The sequence below is a fragment of the Rana temporaria genome, chromosome 9, assembly GCF_905171775.1.
Source record: "Rana temporaria chromosome 9, aRanTem1.1, whole genome shotgun sequence".
Lineage (NCBI taxonomy): Eukaryota > Metazoa > Chordata > Amphibia > Anura > Ranidae > Rana > Rana temporaria.
The window spans coordinates 29,483,736-29,498,318 of NC_053497.1; the positions used below are offsets into that span (position 1 = coordinate 29,483,736).

The following is a 14,583-nucleotide window of genomic DNA, read 5'->3' on the forward strand; positions in this document are numbered from 1 at the left end:
ATGCCCGCATATCTTAGGCTGCATTCTTGCGATGGCCGCTAGGTGGCGTTCCCGTTGTGCTCAGTGTATAGTATGCAAATTGCATACTAACACCGATTCACAACGTTGCGCGAGCCCTGCGTACGCAATTTACCTCAGTTACGTACGTCGGTTTTCGCGCAAGGCTGCCCCTGTTACGTATACCTGTCGTCCCCGCGTCGCGAAATTTAAATTTTACGTAGTTTGCGTAAGTGAATCGTGAATGGCGCTGGACGCCATTCACGTTCACTTTGAAGCAAATGACGTCCTTGCGACGTCATTTGCCGCAATGCACGTCGGGAAACTTTCCCGACGGAGCATGCGCTCTACGCTCGGCGCGGGAACGCGCCTAATTTAAATGATTCCCGCCCCCTACGGGATCATTTCAATTGCGTGCTCTTGCGCCGGGCACTTTGCCGGCGTGCCCATGCAATTTACGGAGCTTATGCTCCGTGAATCGAGGGCAGCACAAAAAAATTGCGGGGGCGCAGGGCAAAATCGTTGCCCTGCGCCTCCGTAATAAATGCGCAAATCTCTTTGAATCCGGCCCACTATAAATGGATGAGTATAAATGGAATCGGCTAACCCTGCAGCTGTGCTAAAATCAGAAACGCCCCTTAGTTTCCGTGGAGGAGAGAGAAAGTTGGGACTTTAAATGAGGTGTGTGCAAAGTCGTAGGTAACTAGACACATTAATGATTCATAAGTATATACTGTACATAACATATACCGTATATACTCGAGTATAAGCCGACTCGAATATAAGCCGAGGCACCATATTTTACCACAAAAAAATGTGAAAACGTATTGACTCGAGTATAAGCCTAGGGTGTCCATCTGCATACCTCACTGTGCCTCACTGTGCCCGTGCCTCACTGTGTCCATGACTAGACTGACGTTTAACATGAGAGTCTATGGACGGGGTGCCCAGATTTGAAAAATCGGTGCTCTCCAGCCGTAGGTCCCCCAGACAACAAACTTTACACACGTTTAGAGGAGAAATGGGGCTACATGTGTGCCAAGTTTGGGGTCCAGGAGACCTACGACCGGCCAGTACCGGGTCCCCAAAATCCCTAGAGAAATTACCGTTTAACATGGGAGTCTATGGAAGGGGTACCCGAATTTGAAAAATTGGTGCTCCCCGGCCATAGTTCCCCCGGACAACAAACTTTGCACACTTGTAGAGTAAGAGTGGAGCTACATGTGTGCCAAGTTTGGTTGGTACCGGGTCCCCAAAGTCCGGTAGATCAGGCGCAAAAGGATGACTCGAGTATAAGCCGAGGGGGGCATTTTCAGCACAAAAAAAATGATGAAAAACTCGCCTTATACTCGAGTATATACGGTATATAATATATAATATATCCTACAGCATAACATATAACAAGTTATTAATATTGAGTTTTTATTGAACAATCGACATCAACAAGAAGTAAACAATTCATGTTTATAGAATCCATACATGTAGTAAAACCATTCATATATAATTGGCAGTCATAAAAACGCATGATAGTAATTCAGTATTTGCATCTTAACCACTTCTAAACCGCCGTACGTCTTTATACGGCCTAACTTTAAAGATTGATATCTCGGTAACGGCAGCAGCTGCTGCCACAACCGAGGTATCAATCTTTAGTGTCAGCGGTTCTGTTAACGATAACGACGGTCTCTGCGGCGGATTCGCAGCGAGATCGCCGTTATCGGCGGCGGGAGAGGGCCCCGCCCTCCCGCCGCTCTCCCGCGCCTTCCGCCGCTTACCGTAGCCGTCGGTAGCGGCGGAGGCGATCGGGACCGTTCGTCTGGTGACTGGGGACGAGACTGAAGGAAAAATCTCCTTCACCCGTCCCCATAGCTCTGCTGGGCGGAAGTGACGTCAAAACGTCAGTCCCGCCCAGCCTGTTAAAGAGACAATTTTTTTTTTTGTCTTTTGAAAAAATGACATTTCCAAATTATTATTTTTTTTTTTGCATTTTAGTCTAAATATGAGATGTGAGGTCTTTTTGACCCCAGATCTCATATTTAAGAGGACCTGTCATGCTTTTTTCTATTACAAGGGATGTTTACATTCCTTGTAATAGGAATAAAAGTGATAATTTTTTTTTTTTTTTCCCAGTGTAAAAAATAATAAAATAAATAAAAATAAATAAGAAAAAAAAATTTTTTTAAAGCGCCCCGTCCCGACGAGCTCATGCGCAGAAGCGAACGCAAACGCGAGTAGCGCCCGCATATGAAAACGGTGTTCAAACGACACAAGTGAGGTATCGCCGCGATCGTTAGAGCGAGAGCAATAATTCTAGCTCTAGACCTACTCTGTAGCTCAAAAAATGCAACCTATAGAATTTTTTAAACGTCGCCTATCGAGATTTTAAAGGGTAAAAGTTTGACGCCATGCCACGAGCGGGCGCAATTTGTAAGCGTGACATGTTGGGTACCATCTTACTCGGCGTAACATTATCTTTTACAATATATAAAAAAATTGGGCCAAATTTATTGCTGTCTTATTTTTTAATTCAAAAAAGTGATTTTTTTCCAAAAAAAGTGCGCTTGTAGGACCGCTGCGCAAATATGGTGTGACAAAAAGTATTGCAATGATCGCCATTTTATTCTCTAGGGTGTTAGAAAAAAATAAATATATAATGTTTGTGGGTTTTAAGTAATTTTCTAGCAAAAAAAACTGTTTTAGTCTTGTAAACACCAAATCTGAAAAACACCCAAAGTAGAGAAGTGGTTCAAAAGCTGGACGCTATCAACCGCCGCCATCAACTGCCAATCTGCAACAGCTGGAGGAATCAGACCAGACCATATAGTTTCTCACCAGCTGCCTATCTCCTGTGAAACTCACCAGGAAATGAAGCGAAACGCGTTGCTCAGAATGTGTTTGCTCATGCCTATCATTTACAGAGCCGATCCATCACCTGGGTCATCTGTTGTTTTTAATTGTGTTTGTTCCTTGATAATTATTTTATTGCTTCTTCAAAAGAAGGATATAAATCACAGATAAGGCTAACACATGGAGGGAAAGAGGAAGTAATAATATACAATACGGGTTTATTCCTGAGGTCATATGATATGTTGACATTACATGGAAATGTATCTGTGTATTAGATACAGCCAAGCTAGTTACATGGAATATGAATCAGAGGAGGGTCGGGAGGCAGAGGGTCATTATTAATAAGACATGTTGGGTTGGCAGCCTTGGGCAGAGACATTGAGACCTCAATGTGATCAGCACCCGCAGTCAGTGGGCATCTGCCAGCCGCCTGTCCAGACCCACACTTACAGCATTGGGCAGAGGCAAGTCCCCCAGCTCTTCCTCTATGGTTGAGATGTCATGTGATCGCATGCTAAGAGCCACAAAAGAAGTCCATGCTAGAGGACCTACCTTTAGTGGTGACCATATAGGGTTGCCACCTTGCCTTTAAGCCAAACCCGAACACTTTTGCAGCACAGGGAGTTTATTTTTATTTTTTTGCAGTACACATTACAGGATTAGAAAAGCCCTTAGATACATTTGGATGCCCCAAGGAGAGCAGTTATGTAGCGTACAGAGCGCGCCTTGGCAAACAGTGGGTGGGGCCAATTTGCTCTTGCTGACATTATCACCCCACCCTACAGTCAAACCTGTCCCTAAGGCAGCTGCCTGCAGCTCCGGGAGGGCAACAGATTTGTGTATGACTATCTTGGTTACTTGGGGAGCCACAGCCTGGTCTGAATAATGTGTCTGGGTTTCAGGTGGACTGAAACCCAGACACAGGATTCAAAACCCGGACAGGTGTCCATAGCCTACATTTAGTGTAGACTGACAGTTTTGCTTTTCTTACCCTAGGTTCACATTTCTATTAATGGACATGTATTGAATAGATTCCACGTGTTATGTGAAGAACTACATGTATAAGCGCTGCCTGAGTCTATTTGACTTTATTGTTATAAAATTATACACATGCTGAGCTATCTACTGTATTGTTTATTGAAAACCTAATAAATCTTCTTATAGAAAATAAATAAAAAATATTTTTACCTCTAATAAATATTATTATTATTAATCTCTTTGGGCCAGATTCACAAAAGAGATACGCCGTCGTATCTCTGTTTCTATCTATGCGGCTGATTCATAGAATCAGTTACGCATAGATATCCCTAAGATCCGACAGGTGTAATTGTTTTACACTGTCGGATCTTAGGATCCAATTCCCGCAGCCGCCGCTGGGGGGAGTTTGCGTCGTAAACCAGCGTCGGGTATGCAAATTAGCAGTTAGGGCGATCCACAACGGTTTTTCGCGTTCGCTACGTCGCCGCTAGTCTAGTTTCCCATCGCAAAGTTAGTCGTTTTGGGTGCCTTAACTTTACACAGCCCATGTTAAAGTATGGCTGTCGTTCCCGTGTCGAAATTTAAAAAATAACGTTGTTTGCGTAAGCCATCCGGGAATACGGAATTACACTACGCGCGTCGCCGTTCGAAAAAATGACGGCACGGCGCGCAAAGCACGACGGGAATTGCGAAACGGAGCATGCGCAGTCGGTCCGCCGCAGGAGCGCACCTAATTTAAATGGCACACGCCCATTTGAATTGGCCCGCCTTGCGCCGGAGGCCGCGGGCGTAGTTTTCATCGCAAGTGCTTGGTGAATCAGGCACTTGCGATGAAAACTTGCGGCAGTGTAACATATCTACGATACGTTACGCCGCCTCAATTCTATGTGAATCTGGCCCCTTATCTCTAATAAATATTATTATTATTAATAATCTCTTTGGGCCAGATTCAGGTACAAATGCGGCGGCGTAACGTATCGTCTTTACGTTACACCGCCGCAAGTTTTCCTCGTAAGTGCTTGGTTCACAAAGCACTTGAGTACAAACTTGCGGCGGAGTAACGTACAGCCGTCCAGCACAAGCCCGCCTAATTCAAATGGGGCGTGTACCATTTAAATTAGGTGCGCTCCCGCGCCGAACGTTCTGCGCATGCTCCGTTAGTAAATTTCCCGACTTGCTTTGCGCGAAATTACGGCGCCCCGACGTGTTTGTGAATGGCGACGTGCGTAACGTACTTACGCCGAAAAAAAAATTAAAGATTCGACGCGGGAACGACGGCCATACTTTAACATGGCTGGTGTAAAGTTAAGCCATGAAAAAGCAGGCTTAACTTTGCGACGGCAAAAAACGGCGTAACGCACGCGAGTAGCTTCGTGGATCGCCGTAAAAGCTAATTTGCATACCCGACGCTGGAAAACGATGCGAACTCCACCCAGCGGCGGCCGAATTATTGCAGCCTAAGATCCGAAGGCGTACGAAGCCGTAAGCCTGTCGGATCTTAGCCAAAAGCCGTCGTATCTTGTTTGTGAAACACAAATTAAAATACGACGCAGCAAATTTGAAAATACGCCGGAGTATCAGTAGATACTCCGGCGTATTTCTTCTGTGAATCTGGCCCTTTATCTCTAAGAAATATTATTATTATTAATCCCTTTACCTCTAATAAATATTATTATTATTATTATTATTATTATTAATCACTTTACCTCTAATAAATATTATTATTATTAATCGCTTTATCTCTAATAAATATTATTATTATTATTATTCATCTCTTTACCTCTAATAAATATTATTATTAATTTCTTTACCGCTAATAAATATTATGAATATTAATCTCTTTATTTTTAATAAATATTATAATTATTAATCTTTTTACCTCTAATAAATATTATTGTTATTATTATTAGTAATCTCTTTACCTCTAATAAATATTATTATTAATATTATTATTATTATTATTATTATTATTATTATTATTATTACTATTAATCTCTTTACCTCTAATAAATATTATTATTATGAATCTCTGCATCTCTAATATATATTATTATTATTATTATTAATCTCTTTACCTCTAATAAATATTATTATTATTATTCTCTTTATCTCTAATAAACATTATTATTATTATTATTATTATTATTATTATTATTTTTTATTAATCTCTTTACCTCTAATAAATATTATTATTAATCTCTTTATCTCTAATAAATATTATTATTATTATTATTATTAATCTCTTTACCTCTAATATATATTATTGTTAATAATCTCTTTACCTCTAATTTATTATTATTATTAATCTCTTTACCTCTAATACATATTATTATTATTAACCACTTTACCACCGGGCCTATTTTGGCACTTCTCTCCTCCATGTAAAAATCACAATTTTTTTGCTAGAAAATTAATCCGAACCCCCAAACATTATATTTTTTTTTTTAGCAGACACCCTAGGGAATAAAATGCATCTTTTTCTCGCATGGTATTTGCGCAATAATTTTTCAAACGCCTTTTTTTGGGAAAAAAAACGGTTTCATGAATTAAAAAATAACAAAACAGTAAAGTTAGCAAAATTTTTTGGTATAATGTGAAAGATTATGTTACACTGAGTAAATAGATACCTAACATGTCACGCTTTAAAATTGCGCACACTCATTGAATGGCGCCAAACTTCGGTACTTAATCTCCATAGGTGACGCTTTAACATTTTTTACAGGTCACTATTTGAAAGTTTCAGAGTAGGTCTAGTGCTAGAATTGTTGCACACACTCTAACACATGCAACAATACCTCACACGTGGGGTTTGAACGGCGTTTACATATGTGGGCGGGACCTGCATGTGTGTTCGCTTCTGCGCGAGATAACGGGGACAGGGGCGTTTTGAAAAAAAAAAATGTTTTCATTTTAGTTTTATTTTACTTTTTTTTTTTTTTTTTTACACTTTTTAAAAAAAAAAATTTTTTTGATCACATTTATTCCTACTACAAGGAATGTAAACATACCTTGTAATAGGAATATATTGTGACAGGTCCTCTTTATGGAGAGATGGTCAATAAGACCCCACATCTCTACTCCAGGCTTACAAGCATGAAATCGGTGAAAAAGAAATCACTGATCACATGCCGACAGCCGCGATTGCGGCTTTGTTTACTTCCAGGTACCGGGCGTGACGTCATAACGTCGCGCCCGGTCCTCCGACGGTCAAAGAGATGACTGTGACCGTCTGGTCACCAGTCATCTCTATGGTTCTGCAGCGAGCGCGGGCCGATTCGCTCTCCGGGCCCCTGATGGCACGGGAGAGCCCGGAGAAGCACCGGATGGCGGCGGGAGGTCCCCTCCCGCTGCCTATAAGAACGATCAAGCGACAGAACCGCCGCTTTGATCGTTCTTATGGTGCACAGAATCGGCGGCTGAAGACGGCGATATCTGAATGATGCCTGTAGCTGCACCCATCATTCAGATATCACCGCACAAAGTGGAGGACGTCCCAGGGACGTCCTCGGTGGTAAAGAGGTTAATCTCTTTGCCTCTAATAAATATTATTAATATTATTATTATTATTATTATTATTATTATTATTAATCTCTTTATCTCTAATAAATATTTTTATTATTAATCTCTTGATCTCTAATAAATATTATTATTGTTATTAATATTAATCTCTTTACCTCTAATAAATATTATTATTATTAATATTATTATTATTACTATTATTAATCTCTTTATCGTTAATAAATATTATTATTATTCTCTAATAAATATTATTATTATTATTATTATTATTATTATTAATCTCTTTGCCTCTAATAAATATTATTATTATTATTTTTATTATTATTATTATTAATCTCTTTGGGCCAGATTCACGTAGAAGTGCGGCGGCGTAACGGATCGTAGATACGTTACACCGCCGCAAGTTTTCATCGCAAGTGCCTGATTCACAGAGCACTTGCAATGAAAACCTACGCTGGCAGCCTCCGGTGTAAGGCGGGGTAATTTAAATGGGCGTGTGCCATTTAAATTAGGCGCGCTCTCGCGCCGGACCTACCGCGCATGCTCCGTTTCGAAATTCCCATCATGCTTTGCGCGCCGTGACGTCATTTTTTCGAACGGCGACATGCGTAGCGTACTTCCGTATTCCCGGACGTGTTACGCAAACGACGTTAAATTTTAAATTTCGACGCGGGAACGACGGCCATACTTTAGACAGCAATACGTTTGCTGACTAAAGTTAGGGCATCAAAAACGACGACTAACTTTGCGACGGGAAACTAGACTAGCGGCGACGTAGCGAACGCGAAAATCCGTCGGGAATCTCCGTAACTGCTAATTTGCATACCCGACGCTGGTTTACGACGCAAACTCCCCCCAGCGGCGGCCGCGGTACTGCATCCTAAGATCCGACAGTGTAAAACAATTACACCTGTCGGATCTTAGGGATATCTATGCGTAACTGGTTCTATGAATCAGTCGCATAGATAGAAACAGAGATACGACGGCGTATCAGGAGAAACGCCGGAGTATCTCTTTGGTGAATCTGGCCCTTTATCTCTAATAAATATTATTAATATTCTTTATCTCTTCCTCAGGTTTTTATAGCCCTCTGTGCCCACACAGACGTCAAAAAACGTTAGGTCAAGCCTCATTTCCATACAAAACGCCCCCCTCCAAGTCATTTGAAATAGGCGCGGTTACGCCCGCTCGTTTTAGGCTACGCCGCCGAAAATTAGCAGGTAAGTGGTTTAAGAATCACTACTAGCCTAACTAATTTACGGCGGTGTAGCCAAAAAAAGACTAGGCTAGGCCGCCCTAAAGTTAGGCGCCCCTACGTGAATCTACCTATGTATGTTAGTTGAGATCATGTGCACTGACTGCTCTATGCACACTACACATCCCATAGTTCATAGTCCATCTCTGGAGTGAACAAGAGAGGGCGGCTGCATTCCTACATAGAGTGGGACCATGGAGAATGAAGTACAGTAGAACCTCGGATTGCGAGTAAAGCGGTTAACAAGCGTTGAGCAATACGGGCACTGTATTTAAAAAAATCCTAACTGGGTTTGGGAGTGTTGTCTCGCAAAATGAGCAGGATTTAGGCCAGAGCGGTGTGCAGTACCGCGTTTGGCCTGAAGTGGGGGAGCCAGAGCTGAACGGCGCCGACCGCAGCCGTTCGGAAATGCTCGGAAAGACACAGAAATACTCAGTTTCCGAGCCTTGCTGAGGTCAGCCGAAGTGTCCTCGGGCCTTTCCGCCCATTTCCGAGGCTCTCCTCTGGCCACATGTGGTATTGCATGCCATTGAAGTCCATGCAGAACAAATTATTTTCGTTTCTATTGACTTCAATGGGGAAACTCGCTTTGATATGCGAGTACTTTGGATTACAAGTATTCTCCTGGAACGGATTATGCTCGTAATCCGAGGTTCCACTGTAGTCATCTTCTAACATGAAGACACATCACAGCAAAAAAAAAAAAAAAGAAGAAATTTGGAGATTTGAAAGAGGCTGGGGGCAATAGAAGGGACTTTTCTGAGTTAAGAGTTAACAGTTTTGATATGAAAAGCCCCTTCTCAGATATGTCCTCTACCCATCCCCTACCCCACTCACAAGGGACTTCCCACCAGTCCAGGGTAGTCCACTACCCTGTGTGGAGTACCGCGTCTGGCCTGAGGTGGCGGCGCCGTTCGGAAATGCTTGGAGAGACACGGAAAGACACGGAAGTACTCCGTTTCCGAGCCTTTCCAAGGTTTGCCGAGGTCAGCTGAGGTGTCCTCAGGTCTTTTCTGTCTGTTTCCGAGGCTCTCTGGCGCCCCCGTCACCTCTGGCCACATGCGGTATTGCATGCCATTGAAGTCAATGCGGAACAACATTTTTTTGTTTCTATTGACTTCAATGGGGAAACTCGCTTTGATTTGCGAGTACTTTGGATTGCAAGTATTCTCCTGGAACGGATTATGCTCGTAATTCGAGGTTCCACTGTAGTCATCTTCTAACATGAAGACACATCACAGCAGCAAAAAAAGAAGAAATTTGGAGATTTGAAAGAGGCTGGGGGCAATAGAAGGGACTTTTCTGAGTTAAGAGTTAACAGTTTTGATATGAAAAGCCCCTTCTCAGATATGTCCTCTACCCATCCCCTACCCCACTCACAGGGGACTTCCCACCGGTCCAGGTTAGTCCACTACCCTGTGTGGAGTACCGCGTCTGGCCTGAGGTGGCGGCGCCGTTCGGAAATGCTTGGAAATGCTTGGAGAGACACGGAAAGACGCGGCAGTACTCTGTTTCCGAGCCTTTCCAAGGTTAGCTGAGGTGTCCTCAGGCCTTTCCGTCTCTTTCCGAGGCTCTCTGGCGCCCCCCCCACCTCTGGCCATGTGCGGTATTGCATGCCATTGAAGTCAATGCGGAACAACATTTTTTTGTTTCCATTGACTTCAATGGGGAAACTCGCTTTGATTTGTGAGTACTTTGGATTACAAGTATTCTCCTGGAATGGATTATGCTCGTAATCCGAGGTTCCACTCCAGAAGCAAACAAAACAAAAAAAAAGAAATTCAGAGATTTGAAAGAGGCTGAGAGCAATAGAAGGGAGTTTTCAAAGCTAAGAGTTAACAGTTTTGATATGAAAATTCCCTTTTTAGATTTGTCCTCTACCCATCCCCATTCACAGGGGACTTCCCACTGGTCCAGGGTAGGTTCAGCAATGGATATCTCCATCATTATAAATGGGAACACATTACCTCTCCGCTCACAGGACGGGGATGGCGGCGCCGACCTCCAGGCTCTCGGCTTGTCTCCAACAATATTGTCCAAGAAGACACTTTCGAGCTCCTCAGGAAGTGGAGAATCTGGAGGAGATATTTCCTGCCCGGGACACAAAAAAATTATTTAACCATAAAAATAACAATAAATTTAACAATAAATTTAACAATAAAAATAACAATAAAAATAATAATAATAAATAATAATAAAATCAGAGGTCCGTAATAGAGCGTCCCTGCCACTTGCTGTAATAAATCTGGTTTGAAGAAGTGATCGGAAGTGGATTGTGGCCCTTATATTGATACGCCTGTAGCAAGGGAGAAGTGACAAGAGGCGGAGTTTGTCTTGTGGTTCCCTCACTCATCATATTATGTTCCACAATTCAGAGCCGCAGTTTTTTGAACTGCTGAGTCAGCCTTCTTATTGGACATGGATGAACATAATGCCGCCTACACGATCGGAATTTCCAACATCACATCGGTCACACAAATGTTGTCGGAAATTCCGGCGTACAACACTACGACGAGCCGAGAAAAATGAAGTTCAATGATTCCGAGCATGCGTCGAATCGATTCCGAGCATGCGTAGGATTTTTGGGCGTCGGAATTGGCTACGGACAATCGGAATTTCCGACAAGAACTTTTGTTGTCGGAAAAATTGCGAACCAGCTCATACATTTGTTGTCGGAAATTCCGACAACAAATGTCCGATGGAGCCTACACACGGTCGGAATATCCGACCAAAAGCTCACATCGAACGTTTGTTGTCAGAAATTCCGACCGTGTGTACGCGACATAATTCACCCGAGCTCTTCACTCATCCAATCAGCCTTAAAGAGGAAGTAAACCCTCTTTTTAACCACTTGGCAAAATTTCAGCTTTCGGCACTGCGTCGCTTTAACCGACAATTGCGCGGTCGTGCGACGTGGCTCCCAAACAAAATTGACGTCCTTTTTTTCCTGCAAATAGAGCTTTCTTTTGGTGGTATTTGATCACCTGCGGTTTTTATTTTTTGCGCTATAAACAAAAAAAGAGCGACAATTTTGAAAAAATATATATTTTTACATTTTGCTGTAATAAATATCCCAATTTTTTTTTTAAACTATTTTTTTTCTCAGTTTAGGCCGATATGTTGTTTAGGCTGATATATTTTTCTACATATTTTTGGTATATAAAAAAAAAAATCGCAATAAGCGTATAGTGATTGGTTTGCGCAAAAGTTATAGCGTCTACAAAATAGGGGACAGAATTATGACATTTTTTTTTTTTACTAGTAATGGTGGCGATCTGCGATTTTTATTGGGACTGGACACATCGGACACTTTTGACACATTTTTGGGACCATTCACATTTATACAGCGAACAGTGCTATAAAAATGCATGGATTACTGTATAAATGTGACTGGCAGGCAAGGTGTTAACACTAGGGGGCAAGGAAGGGGTTAAATGTGTATCCTGGGAGTGATTCTAACTGTGGGGGGAGGGGACTGACTGGGGGAGGTGACCGATCTGTGTCCCTATGTACAAGGGACACAGCATCGGTCTCCTCTCTCCCTGACAGGACGTGGATCTCTGTGTTTACACACAGAGATCCACATCCCTGGCTCTGTCACTGCCGATCGCGGGTGCCTGGCGGACATTGCGGCCGCCAGGCACACGCATTGGCACCCCAGTGGCGGAGGAGTCGAGGACGTCAATAAACGCCCTCCCGGCATTTGAGAGCCACCTTTAACTATACGCCGGAAAAAGCCGACTAGAGACGACGTAAAAGAATGCGACGGCCGCTCGTACGTTCGTGGATCGTCGGAAATAGCTAATTTGCATACTCAACGCGGATTGCGACGGGAACGCCACCCAGCGGACGCCGAAGAATTGCATCTTAGATCCGAAGGCGTACGAAGAGGTACGCCTGTCGGATCTAACCCAGATGCCGTTGTATCTTGTTTTGAGGATTCAAAACAAAGATACGACGCGGGAAATTTTAAAGTACGCCGGCGTATCAGTAGATACGCCGGCGTACTCGCTTTGTGGATCTGCCCCATAGAATAGAAAAGAATAGAAAATAAAAGAATAGAATTGAAAAGACAAATAAGATAGAATAGAATGGATATAATAGAATAAACCAGAATAAAAAATATAAAGGAATGGAATAGAATAAACAAAACAGAATAAAATAGAATATAAAATCAAATAATAGAATAGAATAAAACAGAATAGAAAATAATGGAATAGAATAGACTAGAAAATAAAATAATAATATAGAACAAAATAAAAAATAGAAAATAAAGGAATAGAATCTAAAAAAAAGGCATAGAATAGAAAAGAATAGAATAGAAAAGACAACAAGATAGAATAGAATGGATATAATAGAATAAAACAGAATAACAAAATAAAGGAATGGAATAAAATAGAATAGAAAATAATAGAATAGAATAAAACAGAATAGAAAATAAAGGCATAAAATAGAAAAGAATAGATTAGAAAATAAAATAATAGAATAGAAAAAATGACTAAGATAGATTAGAATGGATATAATAGAATAAAAAAAATAAAGGAATGGAATAGAATAAAACAGAATGGAATAAAATAGAATCGAAAATAAAACAATAGAATAGAAAAGGAATAGAATAGAAAATAAAATAAAAAATATAATAGAAAAGAATAAAAAAGTTGAACAAATTAGAATAGAGTAGCCGTCTTCTGAAAATTCAAATGTCGGCTATGAATGAATGAATGAAACTCGTTACTATAGTGATTCTGAAATTTGTATATCTTGGAATCTCCAAATACTGGAACATTTGTTGGGATTTAGATTTGTAAGGAAGTGAATGGCACATGCCCAGCCTAAGCTTTAGCACCATGGGACTCTTATGGCAAATAAAGGCTGGAAAGTTCCATACAGCCTCCTGTGCTCACCTCGGAGTGGGAGTCGCCCTCTCTGTGTTGTGCCGGGTCCATCCCGGCTGATTTGGGGTCTTCGGTGTCCCCGGAAGTGCTCATGATCCGCTCCCAGGTTCTTATTCTCTTCTCACCCACATAGATTGGACTGTCCCGTAGAAGGATGGCGGTGCCCCTCGGTCTGTCCGGTCCTCCTCGGTCTGTCCGGTGCTCTTCGGTCTGTCCGGTGCTCCTCGGTCTGTCCGGTCCTCCTCACTCAGACTATCTGTAGAAGGAGAAGTCACAGGATTACATTGTGTACACGGACTCTGAACCCGGATCTTTGCATTAGTCCAATGTAAATATTGGAGAGGTACGCCGCGCTAAATTAAAACTGCGCCGTTGTGTAGTAACAGAGCTGATTGGGTCCTCCCCTTATCTCTCTCATTATAACAAGGCAATTGTCACTATATGTCCCCCTCCTGGGGGGATTCAGAGATGCTGACAAGCTTAAAGGGTAACTTCACCTTTATGAAAAAAAATAGCAAAAAAATAATAATAATAATAATAATAATAATAATAATAATATAAGCAACACAAGCCAAATCTAAGGGCCAGATTCACGAACAATTACGGCGGCGTAACGTATCCCCTTTACGTTACTTCGCCGCAAGTTTTCGTCGTAAGTGCTTGATTCACAAAGCACTTGCGTGTAAACTTGCGGTGGCGTAGCGCAAAGCCGTCCGGCGCAAGCCCGCCTAATTCAAATGGGGCGTGTACCATTTAAATTAGGCGCGTTCCCGCGCCGAACGGTCTGCGCATGCTCCGTTAGGAAATTTCCCGCCGCGCTTTGCGTGAAATTACAGCGCCCGACGTATTTTTTGAACGGCGACGTGTGTTACGTCCTTTCGTATTCCCGGACGTCTTACGCAAAAAAAAAAAAATTGAAATTTGATGCGGGAACGACGGCCATACTTTAACATGGGCTGTCTATTGTTACACCACCTAAATAGCAGCCGTAACTTTGCGACGCGAAAAGCCGACTAGCGGCGACGTAAGAGAATGCGACGAACGCGCGTACCTTCGTGGATCGCCGTAAACAGCTAATTTGCATACCGGACA

General features: G+C 42.2%; 1 protein-coding gene across 3 annotated transcripts in view; it reads right to left on the reverse strand.

The window, feature by feature from the left end:
* The window catches only part of GPSM3 (G protein signaling modulator 3), a 62,115-nt gene that overhangs the window by 9,207 nt on the left and 38,325 nt on the right, over positions 1-14,583 (reverse strand). For all 3 annotated transcript variants that reach the window (XM_040323035.1, XM_040323034.1, XM_040323036.1), the window contains exons 2-3: positions 13,501-13,747; positions 10,564-10,687 (exon numbers count right to left, since the gene is read on the reverse strand). In XM_040323035.1, coding sequence (XP_040178969.1) covers positions 10,564-10,687; positions 13,501-13,584 — 208 coding nt within the window. In that variant the 5' untranslated portion in view covers positions 13,585-13,747. The remainder of the gene's footprint in view (positions 1-10,563; positions 10,688-13,500; positions 13,748-14,583) is intronic.